At 42.6% G+C, this 24183-nt stretch overlaps 1 protein-coding gene across 4 annotated transcripts in view; it reads right to left on the bottom strand.

Annotated features, from left to right (window-relative positions):
• Positions 1 to 412: 412 nt before the first annotated feature.
• IDE (insulin degrading enzyme) overlaps positions 413 to 24183 on the bottom strand; it is a 91672-nt gene continuing 67901 nt past the window's right edge. For 3 of the 4 annotated variants that reach the window (XM_040438854.1, XM_040438853.1, XM_040438855.1), the window contains exons 18-25: positions 14145 to 14236; positions 12415 to 12526; positions 12164 to 12331; positions 11030 to 11302; positions 9820 to 9881; positions 7374 to 7446; positions 2263 to 2330; positions 425 to 520 (exon numbers count right to left, since the gene is read on the bottom strand). In XM_040438854.1, coding sequence (XP_040294788.1) covers positions 425 to 520; positions 2263 to 2330; positions 7374 to 7446; positions 9820 to 9881; positions 11030 to 11302; positions 12164 to 12331; positions 12415 to 12526; positions 14145 to 14236 — 944 coding nt within the window. Of the gene's footprint in view, positions 521 to 2262; positions 2331 to 7373; positions 7447 to 9819; positions 9882 to 11029; positions 11303 to 12163; positions 12332 to 12414; positions 12527 to 14144; positions 14237 to 24183 lie in introns of all 4 variants that reach the window. The other variant, XM_040438852.1, reaches the window with a different exon arrangement.

A 24183-nucleotide genomic window follows, 5' to 3' on the forward strand; every position in this document is an offset into this window, starting at 1 on the left:
ATGCAGACCTGGTGATATAACCCAGTTTAAAAAGTTGAAATCCACGGCTGCATGGAAGCGCTGCCTCTCCATTTCCAAACCGTCTGACCCATCATGTTCACTAGCCAGCACTGGGCCCCCTTCATAGGAACTCTTTCTATCCACTGCAAATCAATGCTTTATATATCTATACACACACACGATAATAAAAATAATCAGTACAGGTTTCTTTTCGTATAGGACGCAGGGCTGCGATCCGGATTGTTTCCGACACGCCACAATTAAAAAATACCCTATTACATTTTTCACTAAATCATTTGTTTATCCTATTGACGGGTCTATTAGCAATATCCTACTATCGTCATCACACGGTTCACGGATTCTCAAACGCAGCAAAGAACGCCAGGCTTCGGTGTTTTTCCAGATCTTCCTGCTTTTGCGTGCATCATAATTTTGCAGCCATGAAGTTAACGTGTGGCTTGACAAGTGGGAAGAGAGGTAGGCTCCTCTTAAACTCTGTAATGTTACTGATGACATCAGGCTGTGGGAAGAAGAGATTCATGATACATGTATGTTCATGCTGTACCATAGATTAATTGGACATGCACAACACCGCCAAATGGTTTGTTAGAGGACTTCATTATCCTTGGGTTTAAAATGGACCTGAAATCCATAAAGTATTGAGAGGGCACCTCAATGCTTCTGAGAACCTAAACCCCTTTATGGGGAAGGGGGACATTTCTGCAGTTAAATGGGATTGTCTGGTTTATGAAACCAATTTTCAATTCTGCATTAAAAACAAGTTGGAGATTGTAACCTGTGGAGGATCCTTATCAGTCAGTGGCAGCAAAGAGTGTCTCTCGCTCTGGAGGACCCGACAGGTACATGTATTTACTGAAGACACTGTAAGGCCCCTTTCACACAGACGAGATTTCCACGCGGGTGCAATGTGTGAGGTGAACGCATTGCACCCGCACTGAATCCGGACCCATTCATTTCTAATGGGCTGTTCACATGAGCGGTGATTTTCACACATCACTTGTGCGTTGCGTGAAAATCGCAGCAAGTTCTATTTTGTGCGTTTTTCACGCAACGCAGACCCCATAGAAGTGAATGGGACTGCGTAAAATATCGCAAGCATCCGCAAGCAAGTGCGGATGCGGTGCGATTTTCACGCACGGTTGCTAGGTGACAGACCCGATCTTTATTATTTTCCCTTATAACATGGTTATAAGGGAAAATAATAGCATTCTGAATACAGAATGCATAGTAAAATAGGGCTGGAGGGGTTAAAAAAATAAATAAAATAAAATATAACTCACCTTAATCCACTTGCTCGCGCAGCCGGCATCTCTTCTGTCTTCTTCTTTGCTGTGTATAGGAAAAGGACCTGTGGTGACGTCACTCCGGTCATCACATGATCCATGACCATGGTAAAACATCATGTGATGACCGGAGTGGCGTCACCACAGGTCCTTTTCCTGTACACAGCAAAGAGGAGAAGCCGGGCTGCGTGAGCAAGTGGATTAAGGAGAGTTAAAAATATTATATATATATATATATATATATATATATACATACATACATACATACATATACACACACACATATATATACCCTCCAGCCCTATTTTACTATGCATTCTGTATTCAGAATGCTATTATTTTCCCTTATAACCTTGTTATAAGAGAAAATATTACAATCTACAGAACACCGATCCCAAGCCCGAACTTCTGTGAAGTTCGGGTACCAAACATGCAGATTTTTCTCATGCGCGTGCAAAACGCATTAGTATGTTTTGTACTCGCGCGGAAAAATCGCACATGTTCCCGCAACGCACCCGCACCTTTTCCCGCAACGCCCGTGTTAAAGAGGCCTAATACTTCACTTCTCCTGCAGTGGCACTGTAGGGAAATTTACAACTTGCTACCAGGTTCATCCACAGGTTACATCTGACTGGTATAGGACACATCTCATAGGGTACGCCCTTTTAAGCCTGCTGGCAGATCGTTAGCAGTGACCCAAACTCCTATAATTATATTCCCATGTGCTGGGCCATTTGAGACCATTATAAAAAGAAAATAAAAAAAGTACCCTTGCTAACGACAGCATTTTTGTCCCTCAGCCCCTCCCAGTCTTCATCTGCAAAATGGACATACCATGTACAGACGGTCAAAGCCCTGCTCACTCCCACTGTAACCATCCACTGCCATCCAGTGTGGGCAACACCTCATAAAGAACACTTTTTGGTGGTGTAAAGAATGTCACAATACTGGATTGTACCTGAGGAAGTGCTGGGGCAGGAGCAAGGTTGACATCATTTTGACTAGGGAACTCTCCAACGACTGGACCTGGGCAGAAAAACAATGGAACATTAATGCCAGAAAAGGAAAAAACGTGTAGATCTGTCTCTGTACTTATTAGACACCTGCTGAATTGGACAAAAAAAAAAAAAAAAAAAAAAAAAAAAAAAGCAGAAATTAGTCCAGTTATTCCTTCACTCCATTATTTTAAAAAAAAAAAAAAAAAAAAAGGGGAGACCCTTAGGGACCTAGAATATCTTCGCAATAGAAAAATAAATCAATAGCCAAATGCTATAGAGATTCTGGTTTTTGGCCTCATTTTTTTATATAGTTTTAAAATGTCACCTTTATTTTCTCTTATTTAAAAGGAACATGACAAGAGCCCAATAGGTCAGGAACCTCAGAAAATATCACTAAGACACTTCATGCCGATGAGGAAACCAATCAGTAGGCCAATAGTCATACCTGTCACATCTTAAAGATGGTGGCAGAGTGGAGTAATTTTAAAATGTATTCAGCCTTTTTTTTTTTTTTTTTTTTAAAGAGGTGGGTGAGGTGCGCTTTAAAGGGCTTCTGTCACTCCACTAAACTTTTTTTTTTGTCTCCTTAAAATCCTTATGCTGCGATTTCTCAATATATAGGGCTAGTAGTTATATAAAAAAACTGACTTTTATAATATGCAAATTACCTCTCTAGCAGCAGGTAGGGCGGCTACCTGCTGCTAGCAGCCGCATCCTCCATTCATAATGACGCCCCCTCCTCATGTTGATCGACAGGGCCAGCGGACGCGCTCGTTCTCTGCTGGCCCTGTCTGCGTCGGTCTTCAGTTGGCACAGGCGCACTGAGGATGGAGCGGCCAAGCGAGCGTCCTCCCCTCAGTGCGCCTGCGCCGACTCAAGACAGGTACGGTGCCGGCGCCAGATTTTGAATGCAGACAGGGCCAGCAGAGAACGAGCGCGTCCGCTGGCCCTGTCAATCAACATGAGGAGGGGGCGTCATTATGAATGGAGGATGCGGCTGCTAGCAGCAGGTAGCCGCCCTACCTGCTGCTAGAGAGGTCATTTGCATATTATAAAAGTCCGTTTTTTGATATAACTACTAGCTCTATATATTGAGAAATCGCAGCATAAGGATTTTAAGGAGACAAAAAAAATAATAAATGAGTTTAGTGGAGTGACAGAAGCCCTTTAACCCCTTAAGGACTCAGCCCTATTTCACCTTAAGGACTTGGCCATTTTTTGCAAATCTGACCAGTGTCACTTTAAGTGCTGATAACTTTAAAACGCTTCGATTTACCCAGGCCGTTCTGAGATTGTTTTTTCGTCACATATTGTACTTCATGACACTGCTAAAATTGGGTCAAAAAAGTTAATTTTTTTACATAAATAAATACCATATTTACCAAAAATATTGAAAAATGTTCAAATTTCAAAGTTTCAGTTTCTCTACTTCTGTAATACATAGTAATACCCCGAAAATTGTCATGACTTTACATTCCCCATATGTCTACTTCATGTTTGTAGCATTTTGGGAATGATATTTTATTTTTTGGGGTTGTTACAAGGCTTAGAAGTTTAGAAGCAAATCTTGAAATTTTTCAGAAATTTACAAAAACCCAATTTTTAGGGACCACTACAGGTCTGAAGTCACTTTGCGAGGCTTACATAATAGAAACCGCCCAAAAATGACCCCCATTCTATAAACTGATTTTACAAACTTCGTTAACCCTTTAGGTGTTGCACAAGAGTTATTGGCAAATGGGGATGAAATTTGAGAATTTCATTTTTTTGCCTAATTTTCCATTTTAACCCATTTTTTCCACCAACAAAGCAAGGGTTAACAGCCAAACAAGACTGTATCTTTATTGCCCTGACTCTGCCGTTTACAGAAACACCCCATATGTGGTTGTAAACTACTGTACGGGCACACAGTAGGGCGTAGAGTGAAAGGTGCGCCGTATGGTTTTTGGAAGGCAGATTTTGCTGGACTGGTTTTTTGACACCATGTCCCATTTGAAGCCCCCCTGATACACCCCTAGAGTAGAAACTCCAAAAAAGTGACCCCATTTTAGAAACTACGGGATAGGGTGGCAGTTTTGTTGGTACTAGTTTAGGGTACATATGATTTTTGGTTGCTCTATATTACACTTTTTTGTGCGGCAAGGTAACAAGAAATAGATTTTTTGGCACGTTTTTTTTTTTTGTTATTTACAAAATTCATCTGACAGGTTAGATCATGTGGTAATTTTATAGAGCAGGTTGTCACGGACGCGGCGATACCTAATATGTATAATTTTTTTTTTATTTATGTAAGTTTTACACAATGATTTCATTTTTAAAACAAAAAAAAAAAGTTTGTGTCTCCATAATCTAAGAGCCATAGTTTTTTCAGTTTTTGGGCGATTATCTTAAGTAGGGTCTCATTTTTTGCGGGATTAGATGACTGTTTGATTGGCACTATTTTGGGGTGCACATGACTTTTTGATCGCTTGCTATTACACTTTTTGTGACGTAAGATGACAAAAAAATTGCTTTTTTTACACCGTTTTTATTTTTATTTTTTTACGCTGGTCACCTGAGGGGTTAGGTCATGTGATATTTTTATAGAGCCGGTCGATACGGACGCGGCGATACCCAATATGTATACTTTTTTTTTAATTTATTTAAGTTTTACACAATGATTTCATTTTTGAAACAAAAAAAAAATCATGTTTTAGTGTTTCCATAGTCTGAGAGCCATAGTTTTTTCAGTTTTTGGGCGATTATCTTGGGTAGGGTATGATTTTTGCGGGATGAGATGACGGTTTGATTGGTACTATTTTGGCGTACATGCGACTATTTTGATCACTTTTATTACCTTTTTTGGGAAGTAAGGTGGGCAAAATTTCAATTTCCTAATAGTTTTTATTTTTTTATTTTTATGGCGTTCACCGTGCGGGGAAAGTTACATGACCGTTTTATAGATCAGGTCATTACAGACGCGGCGATACCAAACATGTGTAGGGAATTTTATTTTTTCCATTTTTAAATCAGTGATAAATGTGTTTTTTGATTTTTCCTTTTTTTAACTTTTTTTTTGACCCAGTCCCACTTGGTTCTTGAAGATCCAGTGGGTCTGATGTCTGTATAATACAGTACAGTACAATATATATTGTACTGTATTTTACTTACACTTTGTCTGAACAGATCTCTGCCTTTAGCACAGATCTGTTCAGCACCATGGACAGCAGGACGCCTGAGACGGCGTCCTGTTGCCATGGGAACCTTCCCCGTCTGCTCAGAACTTCGCAGACGGGGAAGGGTAAGGAGGGGATCTGTCGGGGGGCTGTCTGGGGGCTCTCTCCCTCCCCATCGGGGGGCTGCAAAGCCACTGCAGCCCCCCAATGAGAGAGGGAGGGAGCTCCCTCTTACTGTTAACTTTTTCTATACAGCGGTCCGTACGGACCGCTGTATGGAAGGGGTTAAACGGCTGACATCGCATCACCGATGTCAGCCGTTTATACCAGGGTGCCAGCAATGTGCTGGCACCCTGGTATACCCACTGAACACCAACGAATTTTCAAGGGGAGGCGGGCGGGGGATCGCGATCCCGCCTGCCGCCCGCACCACCCACAACTCCCCCCCCCCCCCCCCCCTGCACCACCCGCCAGCAAAAAATCATGCAGGGGTGCGGGGGGGGGGGGGGGGGGTGTAAAATCTGTTTGAGGGACACTAAGGTTTCTGATCCCCTGGCGTTGTCACAGGATGCCGGCTGAATAATTTCAGCCGAAATCCCGTTCCGATTAACCCCTGGGGTGCCGGAATACCGATTTCAAGTTAGGACTTAAGGACTCGGTAAATAGGGCGTACCGATACGCCCTGCGTCCTTAAGGGGTTAAGACAATTTTAAGGTGCTTTGAAAATTCACTGTTAAACCAGGCACAATGAGAACAAATACTTTCAATTCATATGCAAATGAGCAGTTATGTGCACCAAGGGCGGGCCCAATTGACTCAGTGCACCCTTGCTCCCCCGACTTCTGCTGCAAGCACCACCTTCTTGATTGACAGGGCCAGGCAAGATGACTATGCTGGAACCTGGACCTCTCAATAAAGAAGAGAAAGAGGCTGGCAGATCAAGGCGGAGGAGCAAGGGTGCACAAAGTGGCTTCCACAACTGAGCTAACCCTACAAGGCATTATGCCTAGATTAATTTCCTGGTGGCACAATCTGTTTAATGGAAGGAACTGAAAATTTGACCAAGGGACATACATAGCAACAGAGGTTGTACATATGTATGGTAACTGCAAGCAAGTCTAGCACTGGCAGCCTTGTGACTGTTCACCTTCGAGAGGTCCTGCCCATATGGTCATGTGGCTGCATGGTTATCTTCACCAGGCGCCATGTCATGAATGCATCAGCGTTAGGCCTCCTGCACACGACAGTATTTTTTAACGTCCCGCAAAATGTGTTTCCGTTGTACCGTGATCCGTGCCCGTTTTTTCTTCCGTGGGTCTTTTTTGGAGGATCCACGGACATGAAAAATGAAACAAAAAATCTAAGTCAAGTTTGCCATTGAAATGATAGGAAAAAACGGACACGGATCACGGACGCGGATGACAATCTTGTGTGCATCCGTGATTTTTCACGGACCCATTGACTTGAATGGGTCCGTGAACCGTTGGCCGGGAAAAAAAATAGGACAGGTCTTATTTTTTTTTCACGGCCAGGAAACATGGATCACGGATGCGGCTGCCAAACGGTGCATTTTCCGATTTTTCCACGGATCCATTGAAAGTCAATAGACCGCAGAAAAACACGTTAAACGGGACAACGGCCACGGGTGCACACAACGGTCGTGTGCAGGAGGCCTTATAAGCACAAAAAGTTAAAGATTATAAAGTTGCCATCATTCTTTGTTGCAGAAGGCTTGACTCACTGTTAGTGGGCAAATTTGGCCAAGTTTGGTATAAATGGCATGGTCTGTAGTTTAAGGTTAGTCTTGCTTCAATAACAACAACATGGATCCACTGGGAGCACATATGGAAATAGTTTGGATTTCAATACTTTGGGTGTGGGGGGGGGATACACAGAAGGTTTAGACGACTACTCACATGAATCCATCTCTCTGGCGAGCACGTGCACCGACACTTTATGCCTTCTTGGAGCTTCTACAGCTAATAATTCCTAAAAAATACAAGCAACCAAACTCTGTAAATCCTGCTGTATTGTCACGTTGACCAAATTATCTGCCAACTTCTTACAGGAGCTAGTTGGTGCCTTATTTAACACATTTCCTTCTGCGACTTTGAGGTCTAATTTCCTATTTGTAGACAATGGCATGAAGTTTGCTGGTAGCTAAGATTAGTCACAAAATTTATTCCCTAGCGCAAGTCCAATGCAAATCAGGTTGCCAGGAAACTACTCGTAGCAACAGCTAATCAGCATTATAAAAGACGGAGACTGGTAAAAATAGAACATCACTACAGTCAATTATGTCCGGCCTTGAGGTCCCCATCAATACGATGCCAGCAACACTACATAAAGCCACCATGATAGTCTGCAGGTCACATGGAGCAAGTCTTCTTCTAGAGTCAAGTAAACAACTCCAGAAAAGTTGCAGAAAATCAAGAGTCTAAACTAGGTTTCTTATATGCTGGTTGTTAAAAGAACAAACATCTCCACAAGCTATATCCAGTAGATTAGAGAGGTCCTGTAAGATACCTGCTGTCTGGCCCTATTCCTGGCTTCTTTGTCCATATTCACTTTTTTCATCATTGCTTTGACTGCAGTACCATAGTTTTTTTTTATTCACTTTTAGTCACTTTAATGAGCCAAACAGTTTTTTTTGTATTAAAGGGGAATGTACAGGATTAGAAAACATAGCGCCTTACGTCAGTGGGATGTTTCTGAAATTGCCCATCAGTTCCACTTAAAGTAAATGGTGCACACACAACCTGTGATGTTTTTAGAAGAAGCTACGGTTTTCTAATCCTGTACAAACCCTTTAAACTAAAAGCACACACACATATTGCTAGAAAGGCTATGTCCACCTTAGAAACCACTTATTGACCCACTGCAAGATCAGACTACACAAGCTGTTTGTAGTCTGTTACCATGGAGACACGCTGGTCTGCAGAGGAGCTGTAAGTAAGAATGTTTGAAGGTTTTCAAACAAGACAGCATTAGCACAACATAAGCAAGAGATATCACTATTAGGCCGAATGCACACGGCCGTGAGCGGTGCGTGGTATGCCGGCCTGGATTCCTGCTGACAGCAGGAGCGCGCGGAGTCATTGGTTGCTATGACGCCATGCGCTTCATGCCACCGCTGCTCTACAGTAATACACTCGTATAGATCATATGAGTGTATTACTGTGCGCTCCTGCTGTCAGCAGGAATCCAGGCCGGCATACCACGGACCGCTCACGGCCGCGGAACACGGACGCGTGCATTTGGCCCTAGACTCAGGAATAATCTCAGGTAAAACCTGCTTCTACTTTCTGCTGCATTCACTGTGTCCAGACTTCTAACAGTGCTATCTTCCCATGTACTGAAGATAATGCTGTCATTCTGATATTGTCTGAAAGCTTGGAATGTCAGCTTTCACAACAAACACATATCTCTAGCTGCTACCTAACCAGAGATATGGGCAGATAAAGCAGCTGCCCTTCAGTCTGGAAGAGAAGGGGGAGTGGGGTGTTGGGGAGAAGACAGCATGCAGAAAAAAATGAAAAATAGCAACAAAAAAAAAAAGCATTATAATCACTGTAGTGACCGACCATTTTATTTATACCATACTGTAAACGCCGTAAATAAAATATTAAAACTGCTGTTTTTTTAATCTTTCCCACTAAAAATAAAATGGTTATATACTACACTACATATACCCCTAAATGGTTCCTAAAAAATCTACAACTAATGCCAGAAAATAAAAAATAAATTAGAAGAAAAAGTAAAAAGTTATGACTGCTGGAACACGGAGAGTGAAAAATGTCACTGGTCCCAAATTAATTATTTCACTAAGGGGTTAAAATGCGATTGTGTCCCGTGTGCGCCAACAAGATTTACTTCAGACACATTATATTCCAATTTCAATGTGACTGTTAGCAGGTTAAAAGCCGTAGGCCCCCTGCTGTCAAGCTTTTGGGAGATGTAATCAGCTTTTTTGGGATAACACCGAAGTACCCAGTTGTTGCAATATGGCAATATTTTTGTATGAATTGATAGATGGTCTGTTTATGGTTCTAGAAAAGCCAAGAAAAACATTTCCCCCTAAACTTGTGAGCGAAGCACAGGACATGCAAGCTGTCCAAAGGATGAGCACATCTCAGGGTGCATTATGATATGGGAGCGTTCAGAAAGCGCCGACATATACACAAGGCACATACATTATCTTCATTACTCGGGTCTCACACCGAGATGGGGAGAGCTTCGGCCTGAAGTACACAGCGTTCTCCTGACTGCAGTACTTAATAATTAATGAGACCTGGGAATTCCCCCCCCCCCCCCCTCCCCGTCAGAATTAATACATTAGGCACAAGACCAATCTTGGGCTACCTTGTAAAATTTGATGATATCATCCTTGACCAGGGTTTTCAGATACGCCACTTCAACATTATCTGCAGACACAAAACAAAACCCATTTCACTAGAGATGGACGGTTCACACTGCAAATACATCATTTATAACAAATAACTGAAATGAGGGGTCTTCTCAATAATCACAGTTACACTTCAGGACACAGGTTACTATTAAAGGGGCGGCCTGCTTAGCAGCATCCCTTCTCACATAACCTATAGACCTTGGCTCACTGCAGGCAGCTGAAAAACAGTGGATGCTCAATATATATACATTTATATACCCCCATATGCTTGATGTAAATTGTATTGCACAAGAATACATTGTTCTTAACATGAATGCACAAATCTGCCGCTGTGCCCCTCCACGGGATTGCGAGAAAACATGAGTCAGATGAAAACCGGGAAATCCTTCAAGCCAATGGCTGTCAAAATGTGCATGGCCTAATTAAGGCTTCCTCTGGTAATAACAGCCATTCCTTCTGACCCCTTTTCCCATTCCAAGCATGCAAGCATTTTCAATGAGGAGAGGGGAATAAGCTGCTGCTAGACATACAATGATGACATATTATTCGAGAACCAATAATCAGGCATATTAAAGTCCAACATGTCTGGCCCCTTTTCCCCTGAAATCTGTAGTCAGGAGAGAATAGGGGCATACATATCAGACAGTCGGCCTGTCCTGCAGAAATCAGCAATTCTGGCTGAAGTTCATCCAGTGTGTATGGGCACCATTACCTACCCATACACTTTCCATGCACTGGCCACCGCAGGGAGAATGTGACATTACATGCTGGACATTCAAATAAATGACTAACCGTGTAATATATGGATGAGCCAACTACGTCAGAGCAGAACGGTCTTACATGGGACTGTCCTAGGGCAAAGCAGAGAGCTGCTGAGCAGAGGATTTTCCTCTATGATGTCCACATGCCCTAAAAGATCTATACATCAAGTATACAGAAGCCCATTAGATGCCTCCAGAGCTGCAATTTTACAACAAAAGAATTGCTGGCAAGTTACAATGAGCTCAAAGACAAGCTACACCATGACCTCCAACAGCAGAATCCAAAAATTATGTCTATAGATCAAGTACTGTAATCGTTACTGAGGGATGGAGAACCATGACAGGCAGTTGGGCAATCATGGCATTGTATAAATGTGGTATCCACTGGTGCCCCCTGCCTTACCTCTATCAAAGTGATACTGTTGAGAGATGATCTCCCCCCAGTATTTTGCACATTCAGCGGACAGCTTCTTTGGTTTGTCCAGGCGCCGGAGCGCTAGAGCCTGGATGTGTTTCTGGAAGGCCTCATCTGTCATCTCGTCCAAAGACTTCTCCATAGTCTTCAAAAAGGCCTCCACCCGGCTCTCCAAATAATGAGGTTGCTTCTCTGACTGAATAATAAATCGGAGGCCTTGGATTCCGTTCGCCCTGCGGGGACCACTGAAAACAATATAACCTAAAAAAAAATAACAAAATTGTGTAGGTGAGAAGCAAAGCAGGAAATGGGTCTGAAGCGTTTAAGTAGAGAAAAGAGAACTTCAACCATAACAGACATCAGCCAAGGTGAAGGAGGTCTGCATGACTGTCACTTATCTCGCTATCATAAGCCCCATGTAAGATCATTTAAAAGAGGTCATCAAGTCAGTCATCTTTCTCAAGACTGATATAAGACAAAACATTTGGGAGATAAAAAGAGGCGCCTCCATTTCCATGATGAGGTATCTGGGCTTTTTTTTTTTTATCCCAAGACACCAGTTAGATTTCGCTCATTTCAAACTACAGACTTATAAACTGGGATTAACCCTTAGTGTAGTATACACTTGTATATGTAATTACTATATAAATCGGGGGGTCCAATCTCTGGGACCTCCACCAATCCTGAAAATGAAAAGGGATGCAACTCTGGTTTTGGACCACATACAATTCATGATGTGTTTTTCCTACAAGGTGAAACGCATATATACGAGATCTATGGAACATCCTTTCACTGGACTTCCCTCTGTAGAATGCATAACGGGAGTTCAGGTGAAAGGTAAGCAATGTGTCAGGTGATGACGGGTCTGTCTGAGGATAACCTGTTGTCAGTTTCCAAAATTGAAAGCAGCTATGGGTCTAGATACAAATAAAAATCGGTGCAAAATAAAAGGTTTTTGCTAAATTATATAATAATTATTCCCCTTTTTGATGGGAATTAACTATAAAAGGGGAAAATGCAAGTCAAGCTTGAGATTAACACCATTGCAAAGGTCAACCACTGAAGAAAAGGTGCCAAGGTAATATGTGCGTGGGTTACAGAAGACAGGACTGAATTGCTCACCTAGCTGCTCCTTGGTGCGCAGTGTGTTGAAGCAGGGCTCTGCAATGATCTGACAGAAGAGCTCCAGAAACATGTTTTCGGACGTACTCTGCATGTCCGTCTGATAATAGATCTCGATACCGCAGTTATTGTGCACTTCATTCCGCTGCTGATACACAAACCAGCCCCCTGTAAAACACAAGAGATCAGGGCATCACATATGAACGGTGGTTGCTTGTTGTAGTCATCTAGGAGGAGAAACTGTGACTTACTGTCAGGCAGCTGTACTTCTCTGTATCTAACCAGCTGGCTTGGGAGAAGGGGTTTCGTGTGAGCGTGCTCGATAAGAGTGTCCTCCACCATCTGCATCATGCCCACTGCCGTCTGCAGAAGAAAAACAAACCACAAGTGAAGATGATATAAATTCTAAAGCTGGCCATTCATGAATATTGTGGGGACTGACCAACTCCTAGGGGTGTCGAGACTGCCTCAATGCCAGTAAAAGGAAGGATCATGCAAGCTGGATTTTCATATGCCCAACAGCTATTTTAGGTGTATGACCAGCTTTATTTGCCATGCATTCTGGAGAAAAAGTACTTATAATCCATAGTCAAATGACCAGTTAGGTGCACCAAGGGAGGACACAAGCCACTCTGTGCACCCATGCTCCAGAAAGAACAACTGAATCGGAGAACAGTGTTACCGGCTGAGCCCCGACCCGGTGCTCTGGCAACGGCAGGGCAGCTGGAGATGTTCACTTCCATTGCTTTGCGCAACACTGATCGTTTAGTTCCTTAGTTGGTTGGTATGTGTGTATGTAGTGTATATATGGTGTATTTATGCATGTGTACCATATATATGGTGTACATAGAAACATAGAATGTGTCGGCAGATAAGAACCATTTGGCCCATCTAGTCTGCCCAATATATCTGAATCCTATGAATAGTCCCTGGCCCTATCTTATATGAAGGATAGCCTTATGCCTATCCCATGCATGCTTAAACTCCTTCACTGTATTTGCAGCTACCACTTCTGCAGGAAGGCTATTCCATGTATCCACTACTCTCTCAGTAAAGTAATACTTCCTGATATTACTTTTAAACCTTTGCCCCTCTAATTTAAAACCATGTCCTCTTGTAGCAGTTTTTCTTCTTTTAAATATTCTTTCCTCTTTTACCTTGTTGATTCCCTTCATGTATTTAGCAGTTTCTATCATATCCCCTTTGTCTCGTCTTTCTTCCAAGCTATACATGTTAAGGTCCTTTAACCTTTCCTGGTAAGTTTTATCCTGCAATCCATGTACTAGTTTAGTAGCCCTTCTCTGAACTCTCTCCAAAGTATCGATATCCTTCTGGAGATATGGTCTCCAGTACTGCGCACAATACTCCAAATGAGGTCTCACTAGTGCTCTGTAGAGCGGCATGAGCACCTCCCTCTTTCTACGTACGTATATGTAAACATATGTTGTGATGCTGTGTGTCCACCGTTGAGTAGGGAACCTGTTAAAAATTTTAATCCCACTGCTGCGCAAGGATGACCTATTCGGGACAGGAAAGAGATAACCTTTATTCAGTTTGGGTCAATGACATATAGGCTGGTACTTAGCAGCCAAATGAATGGTCTTGATTAGGGATGAGCGAACTTGTGTTTCAAGTTCAGCGTACAAGTTTCGGGTTATCTAAGAATTCAGTTATGGATTCTGCTACCATGGACCATAAGATAGAACGTAATTCTTAGATAAACCGAACCTTGAACCCCAAACTTGAAACACAAGTTCGCTCAGTCTTGATGTTCTTTCCGGTGATTGGTCGTGTCATCAACAAACAATGTACCTGGCTCAACAGAGTGGGACTGTGTGGGCTATAAAAGGACAGGGAGGATAGGAGATATACTGAAGGGATAGGAAAAAACATTTAACGCTTCACGAATTTGAAGAGCTTATGCCATCTGTTACTAGGGGTCAGTGACGCCCTCCATACATGTACAGTGTAAATCACCAACCTGCTTTGTTATGTTGCCATGGAGAAGAGCTTCAACATGCAACCGGGACAGCAGCTGGGGAATGAAGGCCTTAAGACGATGAAGGGTAACATCTGGAAGAGACGAACACAGTCTTTAGAGAGGCTAGGCAGGTTCTGCTGCTGCAATATTCAGGTTATTCTTGGAATAAAGTGTGAATTATCGGTTAAATCTTCTATACGCGATAAGCAGAGCAGAGATGGCCACCAGCCAACGGCGTAACTACCATAGCGGCAGACCACGCGACTGCTATGGGGCCCAGGGCAAGAGGGGGCCCAGTCTTAGTTGGGATTATCTCCTCTTCTACTGGAGATAAAAACCTGGTCAGGACTTTACCCTCTAAAAAGGAACAACTTTTAGCAAACGAGGCAGTGGGTAATTGAAAATGGTTTAGGCAGAAACCCTTCAGTCCTGTGTGGGGGACCTGGTTTGATCCTTGCTATGGGGCCCTTAATTCTCTATGTACACCACTGGCCCCAGCAATAATACAGTGTAAGACCATTGTCATAATTAGAGTTGAGCCAATTTCATATTTAGAAATTCGTTCACACTTCGTTTGGTGGTAAAAGGTAAATTGCGTTATGAATTCCGTTACCACGGACCATAACGCAATTCTATGACTGAATGCATAACGGAATGCCTTTAGAGGCATTCTGTCATAATAGAAGTCTATGGGCTGCAAAACGGATCCGCCCCGTTTCCGTTATGCAGGGGAGCCCTCTCGCAGTTTTTCCTGAGGCCTGTATTACGCTTGCGTTGTTGTTTTCTGGTATCGAGATCCGGCAGAGAATCTCAATCCGGGAAAAAAAATAAAAAAATCTGTTTAGAAGTGAATGGGGCTGAGCTGCGATACCAAGCACCGCCGCTATAAAAACTTATGGCACTGTGCTTGGTAAGCTGCGAGAAGGCCACAGCACTCACAGAAGCACCCGTGCCTTCTCAAACAGCTGATCGGTGGAGGTCCCGGGTGTCAGGCCCCCACCGATCAGATACTTATGACCTATGCAGAGGGTAGGCTATCAGCTACCACCAGGTAGAGCACAACAACATAAGTAAGATTGGTTGGTATCTAAAATCCAAGGGAGCTGACAGCATGAAATTTACCAGTTTGATCTTATATTGCACCCGACCCCATTACTTTTCTTTCAGAAGATTTTTTGCATTGCCTTAAAGCATCAAACAAAAAAAAAATAAAAAAAATGGACAAAGCTAACCACACTGCCTTGATTAAAAATGTCTTACCATTTTGTCTAATAGTGTATATGAGTTTCCATGGTAACAGACTACAAACGCTATGTAGTCTGATCCTCTTGCATCCTTCTCTCATTCCTTGCTAACCTACTGAACTGTAGGTCAGGAAGGAGCAGGGCAGGTGAAACCATATGACTGCGGGTTTGACTGTAGTCTGTTACCATGGAGACACAAGTCTGCATAGAAGCTGTTTACACAAAACTGTAGAAATTTAGACGCCGCACCATTTGCAAAGTTGCTTCCTTTTAGATGCATTTGGACAATAAAACACCAAAATCAATTGCAAAAGTGAGTATAGCTTTCAAAGGAGTTCTTGATTTTAAAAAGACATCTTATCCGGAAAAAGAAGGTATGGCCTCTGGGACAATTTTCACTATGCCTTCTTCATACACAGCGTACCAAGTCATTTCCTTTCTTTCCAGGAAAACAATTTTGCTTTGTGAATAGGGCATGAGTGACGTGAACAGGAATTCTATTTGACCGTCTAGTTTTAGTAATGGCCAAAATACTTCTGGGTAAGAAAATTGCCTTTGCTTTTTATGGCAGCCTTAGCTATTTAACCCCTTAAGGACGCAGGGCGTATCGGTACGCCCTATTTCCCGAGTCCTTAAGGACTCAGGGCGTACCGGTACGTCCTAACTTGAAATCAGTATTCCGGCGCCCGAGGGGTTAAACGGAACGGGATTTCGGCTGAAATCCTTCAGCCGGCATCCTGTGACAACGCCAGGGGGGGTCATGTGACCCCCCCGTGTCGGCGATCGCAGCAAACCGCAGGTCAATTCAGACCTGCGGTTTGCTGCGCTTTTTGCAGTTTCTGATGCCCGCGGTCCCTGACCGCGGGGATCAGAAACTTTTGAGTGCCTATAATCTATATTTTTCACCCCCCCCTGCACCCCTGCACGATTTTATGCCGGCGGGTGGTGCGGGGGGGGGTGTCGCATGCGGTGGGGGCGTTGCGGGAGGCGGGCGGTGCGGCAGGCGGGATCGCGATCCCCCGCCCGCCTCCCCATGAACGATCGTTGGCTTCTAGTGGTTATACCAGGGTGCCAGCACATTGCTGGCACCCTGGTATAAACGGCTGACATCTGTGCAGATGTCAGCCGTTTAACCCTTTCCATACCGCGGTCCGTACGGACCGCTGTATGGAAAAAGTTAACTGTCGTCGGTCAGGGAGCTCCCTCCCTCTCCATCGGGGGGCTGCTGTGCCTTTGCAGCCCCCCGATGGAGAGGGAGAGAGCCCCCAGAGAGCCCCCCTCAGCCCCGTGCTTACCCTTCCCCGTCTGCGAAGTTCTGAGCAGACGGGGAGGGTTCCCATGGCAACAGGACGCCTGCTCAGGCGTCCTGCTGTCCATGGTGCTGAACAGATCTGTGCTAAAAGCACAGATCTGTTCAGTGTAAGTAAAATACAGTACAGAACAATATATATTGTTCTGTACTGTATTATACAGACATCAGACCCACTGGATCTTCCAGAACCAAGTGGGTCTGGGTCAAAAAAAAAGTGAAAAAAAGTGAAAAAAGTTAAGATAAAAAAAAAACATTCATCACTGAATAAAAATTAAAAAAATTAAATACACTACACATATTAGGTATCGCCGCGTCCGTAACGACCTGATCTATAAAACGGTCATGTTACTTTCCCCGCACGGTGAACGCCATAAAAATAAAAAAATAAAAACTATGAGAAAATTAAAATTTTGCCCACCTTACTTCCCAAAAAAGGTAATAAAAGTGATCAAAAAAGTCATATGTACGCCAAAATAGTACCAATCAAACCGTCATCTCATCCCGCAAAAATCATACCCTACCCAAGATAATCGCCCAAAAACTGAAAAAACTATGGCTCTCAGACTAAAGAAACACTAAAACATGATTTTTTTTGTTTCAAAAATGAAATCATTGTGTAAAACTTACATAAATAAAAATAAAGTATACATATTAGGTATCGCCGCGTCCGTATCAACCGGCTCTATAAGAATATCACATGATCTAACCCCTCAGGTGACCACCGTAAAAAATAAAAAATAAAAACGGTGTAAAAAAAGCCATTTTTTGTCATCTTACGTCACAAAAAGTGTAATAACAAGCGATCAAAAAGTCATATGCACCCCAAAATAGTGCCAATTAAACCGTCATCTCATCCCGCAAAAAATGAGACCCTACTCAAGATAATCGCCCAAAAACTGAAAAAACTATGGCTCTTAGACTATGGAGACACTAAAACTTTTTTTGGTTTTAAAAAGGAAGTTATTGTATAAAACTTATATAAATAAAAAAAATTGTATACATATTAGTTATCACCGCGTCCGTGACAACCTGCTCTATAAAATTACCACATGATCTAACCTGTCAGATGAATGTTGTAAATAACAAAAAAAAAAAAAAAGTGCCAAAAAAGCTATTTCTTGTTACCTTGCCGCACAAAAAGTGTAATATAGAGCAACCAAAAATCATATGTACCCTAAACTAGTACCAACAAAGCTGCCACCTTATTCCGTACTTTCTAAAATGGGGTCACTTTTTTGGAGTTTCCACTCTAGGGGTGCATCAGGGGGGCTTCAAATGGGACATGGTGTCAAAAAAACCAGTCCAGCAAAACCTGCCTTCCAAAAACCGTATGGCATTCCTTTCCTTCTGCGCCCTGCCGTGTGCCCGTACAGCGGTTTACGAACACATATTAGGTGTTTCTGTAAACTACAGAATCAGGGCCATAAATAATGAGTTTTGTTTGGCTGTTAACCCTTGCTTTGTTACTGGAAAAAAAATATTAAAATGGAAAATCTGCCAAAAAAGTGAAATTTTGAAATTGTATCTCTATTTTCCATTAAATCTTGTGCAACACCTAAAGGGTTAACAAAGTTTGTAAAATCAGTTTTGAATACCTTGAGGGGTGTAGTTTCTTAGATGGGGTCACTTTTATGGAGTTTCTACTCTAGGGGTGCATCAGGGGGGGCTTCAAATGGGACATGGTGTCAAAAAAACAGTCCAGCAAAATCTGGCTTCCAAAAACCAAACGGCGCACCTTTCACTCTACGCCCCGCTGTGTGGCCGTACAGTAGTTTACGGCCACATATGGGGTGTTTCTGTAAACGGCAGAGTCAGGGCAATAAAGATACAGTCTTGTTTGGCTGTTAACCCTTGCTTTGTTAGTGGAAAAAATGGGTTAAAATGGAAAATTAGGCAAAAAAATGAAATTCTCAAATTTCATCCCCATTTGCCAATAACTCTTGTGCAACACCTAAAGGGTTAACAAAGTTTGTAAAATCAGTTTTGAATACCTTGAGGGGTGTAGTTTCTTAGATGGGATCACTTTTATGGAGTTTCTACTCTAGGGGTGCATCAGGGGGCTTCAAATGGGACATGGTGTCAAAAAAACAGTCCAGCAAAATCAGCCCTCCAAAAACCAAACGGCGCACCTTTCCCTCTACGCCCTACTGTGTGCCCGTACAGTAGTTTACGGCCACATATGGGGTGTTTCTGTAAACGGCAGAGTCAGGGCAATAAAGATACAGTCTTGTTTAGCTGTTAACCCTTGCTTTGTTAGTGGAAAAAATGGGTTAAAATGGAAAATTAGGCAAAAAAATGAAATTCTCAAATTTCATCCCCATTTGCCAATAACTCTTGTGCAATACCTAAAGGGTTAACGAAGCTTGTAAAATCAGTTTTGAATACCTTGAGGGGTGTAGTTTATAGAATGGGGTCATTTTTGGGCGGTTTCTATTATGTATGCCTCGCAAAGTGACTTCAGACCTGTAGTGGTCCCTAAAAATTTGTTTTTTGTAAATTTCTGAAAAATTTCAAGATTTGCTTCTAAACTTCTAAGCCTTATAACATCCCCAAAAAATAAAATATCAATCCCAAAATGCTACAAACATGAAGTAGACATATGGGGAATGTAAAGTCATCAAAATTTTTGGGGGTATTACTATGTATTACAGAAGTAGAGAAACTGAAACTTTGAAATTTTGCAAATTTTTCAAAATTTTTGGTAAATATGGTATTTTTTTATGCAAAAAAATTTACTTTTTTGACCCAATTTTAGCAGTGTCATGAAGTACAATATGTGACGAAAAAACAATCTCAGAACGGCCTGGATAAGTCAAAGCGTTTTAAAGTTATCAGCACTTAAAGTGACACTGGTCAGATTTGCAAAAAATGGCCAAGTCCTTAAGGTGAAATAGGGCTGAGTCCTTAAGGGGTTAAGCAATTCTGTGATAAATGGCGGCCATCACCAAACAAAAACAAAAAAAAGTTTCCATTTTGTGTTAAATTCCGTGAGCGGAGCCTGCGCTCATAATCCACTTGCTGTCTGACCCAGTTTCTGCTTCACAATTTTCCGGCACATGTGTATACGCTCCAGAGCAAATAGCTTTGCTCGTTCAGGTGGTGTAAAGAGATAAAGCCGCGCTCTCTGCAGAGCAGCGAACATGATTTATAGGGCTGCTGGGAAGGCAAATGAAGTATTACAGGACTGGAAAATGGTCTATTAGAACAGCAGCAAACATCACCCACGGAACAAAGGACTCCGAGCAGAGGGAATGCAGTAAAAAACACGTGATGTTCTGGAAAAAGAAGAAGTGAAAGTCCTCCTGTCTGTTCACACGATGAAGAGAAAAAAAAACTCCCTATACAAACCCAGAAATAGAACCGCCGAGTGCAATCTATGAAATACGCAGTCACAGAATCCATCCCTGCTGGGACCGCATGCAGTACAATAGCTAAAGACAACTTCGGGATGTGTGGTCAGAAAGTACAGCAGAAATCATAATGTCTAAGGATACAGTCCTGCATTTGACCCAAATGACTCAGGCTACCTTCACATTTGCGTTTAACTTTTTCGGTATCGAGATCCGGCAGAGGATCTTAATACCAGAGAAAAACGCTTCCGTTTTGTCCCCATTCATTTGTCAATAGGGACAAAACTGAACGGAACAGAACGCTCCAAAATGCATTCTGTTCATTTGGTTGCGTTCCCATACAGACATAAAAACGCTGCAAGCTGCGGTTTTCTGTGCGGCATAAGATGCCGAGCAAAACAGATCCGTCATGACACAATGCAAGTCAACGGTGCCAGATCAGTTTTCTTAAACACAATAGAAAATGGATCCGGCACCCATTGACTTTTAATGGTTTTCATGCCGGATGGTCCTAACGGATGCAGCCGGTTGTTTCAGAAACTGAAGCATTTTTGCTGATCCCTGCCACATCAGGCAAAAACGCAAGTGTGAAAGTAGCCTTTAGAGATGACAAATTAACTATACTGAATGTGGGAATTGTCTACAATGGTATGGGAGCAGAGGATGAGAATACATAGCATAGTATTCAACGTAGGCATCTATCAGAGTAAAACTTAGAATGAGGATCCCCAAAACCCCATATTATCCACAGTAATGGATGCACTACTGCAGAAAATTATATGAAAATTGTGCTCTTATTGCAGTGACAAAGGTCCCCCGGGTTACGCTAGCTCTTCCCCCTTTAGCTATCCAACATCCACATATAAGGTATCTTAGCTGCCACCACTTGTTATATTAAGTGGACGCCTTAAATTACGGTAGGTAACTCACAATTACCCACTCAACCCCACTACGCTCTCTAGCAGTTCACAGGGTTAATACACCAATATACAGTCAGGTCATAAATATTGGGACATCAACACAAATCTAACATTTTTGGCTCTATACTCCACCACAATGGATTTGAAATGTCTTTCAGCTTTAATTTGAGGGTATTTACATCTAAATCAGGTGAACTGTGTAGGAATTACAACAGTTTGCATAGGTGCCTCCCACTTGTTAAGGAACCAAAAGTAATGGGACAATTGGCTTCTCAGCTGTTCCATGCCCAGGTGTGAGTTATTCCATCATTATCCCAATTACAATGAGCAGATAAAAGGTCCAGAGTTCATTTCAAGTGTAATATTTGCATTTGGAATCTGTTGCTGTCAACTCTCAATATGAGATCCAAAGAGCTGTCACTATCAGTGAAGCAAGCCATCATTAGGCTGAAAAAACACAACAAATCCATCAGAGAGATGGCAAAAACATTAGGCGTGGCCAAAAACAATTGTTTGGAACATTCTTAAAAAGAAGGAACGCACCGGGGAGCTCAGCAATACCAAAAGACCCGGAAGACCACAGAAAACAACTGTGATGGATGACTGAAGAATTCTTTCCCTGGTGCAGAAAACAACCTTCACAACAGTTGGCCAGATCAAGAACACTCTCCAGGAGGTAGGTGTATGTGTGTCAAAGTCAACAATCAAGAGAAAACTTCACCAGAGTGAATACAAAGGGTTCACCACAAGATGTAAACCATTGGTGAGCCTCAAAAACAGGAAGGCCAGATTAGAGTTTGCCAAACGACATCTAAAAAAGCCTTCACAGTTCTGGAACAACATCCTATGGACAGATGAGACCAAAATCAACTTGTACCAGAGTGATGGGAAGAGAAGAGTATGGAGAAGAAAAGGAACTGCTCATGATCCTAAGCATACCACCTCATCAGTGAAGCATGGTGGTGGTGGTAGTGTCATGGCGTGGGCATGTATGGCTGCCAATGGAACTGGTACTTTTGTATTTATTGATGTGACTGCTGACAAAAGCAGCAGGATGAATTCTGAAGTGTTTCGGGCAATATTATCTGCTCATATTCAGCCAAATGCTTCAGAGCTCATTGGACGGCGCTTTACAGTGCAGATGGACAATGACCCAAAGCATACTGAAAAAGCAACCAAAGAGTTTTTTAAAGGGAAAGAAGTGGAAGGTTATGCAATGGCCAAGTCAATCACCTGACCTGAATACGATTGAGCATGCATTCACTTGCTGAAGACAAAACTGAAGGGAAAATGCCCCAAGAACAAGCAGGAACTGAAGACCGTTGCAGTAGAGGCCTGGCAGAGCATCACCAGGGATGAAACCCAGCGTCTATGCGTTCCAGACTTCAGGCTGTAATTGACTGCAAAGGATTTGCAACCAAGTATTAAAAAGTGAAAGTTTGAGTTCTGATTATTCTGTCCCATTACTTTTGGTTCCTTAACAAGTGAGAGGCACATATGTAAACTGTTGTAATTCCTACACCGTTCACCTGATTTGGATGTAAATACCCTCAAATTAAAAGCTGACAGTCTGCAGTTAAAGCACATCTTGTTAGTTTTATTTTAAATCCATTGTGGTGGTGTATAGAGCCAAAAAATTTAGAATTGTGTCGCTGTCCCAATATTTATGGACCTGACTAACTCTTCAGAGGTCGTGAAATTGTTTAGAACAAGAAGGCTCTCATTAAAGTGAAGTTTGAATATCTAAAGCACAGTGCATACATAAATACAGTTATCCAAACTGTAAAATACAACAAAATACTAATACAATGCAAAAAAAAATAGTTTGAAAATAAAAAAGATAAAAAACTATAAAATTTAAGAGATGATAGAAGTCCGGATACCTGGGGATAGCAGGAGAGTCGGCCAGATCATCAGAGTTGTCCCCCAAAGAAATGGCAACTTGCTACAGGGACACATACAACTTAAAGGGCTTCTGTCACCCCATTAAACCGTTTTTTTTTTTTTTCTTTACTAATAATCCCTACACTGCGATCTCAGCATACATAAGCTAATTAATGATTTTCGTTCAGTAGAATTTGTTAAAAATCGATTTTTATAATATGTAAATTACCTTGCTACCAGCAAGTAGGGCGGCTACTTGCTGGTAGCAGCCGCATCCTCCGATGGTAATGACGCCCCCTCTGCTTGTTGATTGACAGGGCCAGGGAACGGAATCGTTCTTTGCTGGCCCTGCCTGTTTTGATTCAATATCTGGCGCCTGCGCCGCGGCCGTACCTCTCTTCAATCTGCGCAGGCGCACTGAGAGGCGGCCACTCACTCGGCCGCTCGCTCCTCAATGCGCCTGCGCCGGGTGTAGATGTGACGTCATCGGCGCAGGCGCATTGAGGATGGAGCGGCCGAGTGAGTGCGCCTGCGCAGATTGAAGAGAGGTACGGCCGCGGCGCAGGCGCCAGATATTGAATCAAAACAGGCAGGGCCAGCAGAGAAAGATCCTGTCCGCTGGCCCTGTCAATCAACAAGCAGAGGGGGCGTCATTACCATCGAAGGATGCGGCTGCTACCAGCAAGTAGCCGCCCTACTTGCTGGTAGCAAGGTAATTTACATATTATAAAAATCGATTTTTAACAAATTCTACTGAACGAAAATCATTAATTAGCTTATGTATGCTGAGATCGCAGTGTAGGGATTATTAGTAAAAAAAAAAAAAAAAAAAAAAAAAACGGTTTAATGGGGTGACAGAAGCCCTTTAAGTTTTTTTTATTTGCTAGTTTATTAGAGCTAGGCATGTATACCTGCGTTAGTCTGTCAATGATTGTCAAAAGATCTGTAATTACCTTATAATAACAGCTTTCATTAATGTCCTCTGTCCCTTTCCACTGCTCCCTTAAAAGACTGTTGCTATTGCTTGTCTGTCTTCCTTTTAATATAAGCAGAAGACGGAGGGGCGGTCCTTCACACTGCATACCTGCATTAGGCTTCAGAGTGAGGAGGCGTGTCTCTCAGTAATCCAATCTGATTGGCTGGCAGGGAGCTGCTGGCTACAGCAAGTGTGTATGGGAAGTGAGGGAAAACAGTTTTAGCCTCAGAGAACTGGCAGAGGAGCCATCTTGAGAAGGTCCTCATATTGTAATTGTTTAAAAAGACGTAAACAAAAAGGGAAAAACTCAAGAAAACAGCGGTATGTGAAGAATTTAAAGATTGCTTTATGCA

This window comes from Bufo bufo, chromosome 6 (assembly GCF_905171765.1).
Source record: "Bufo bufo chromosome 6, aBufBuf1.1, whole genome shotgun sequence".
NCBI lineage: Eukaryota > Metazoa > Chordata > Amphibia > Anura > Bufonidae > Bufo > Bufo bufo.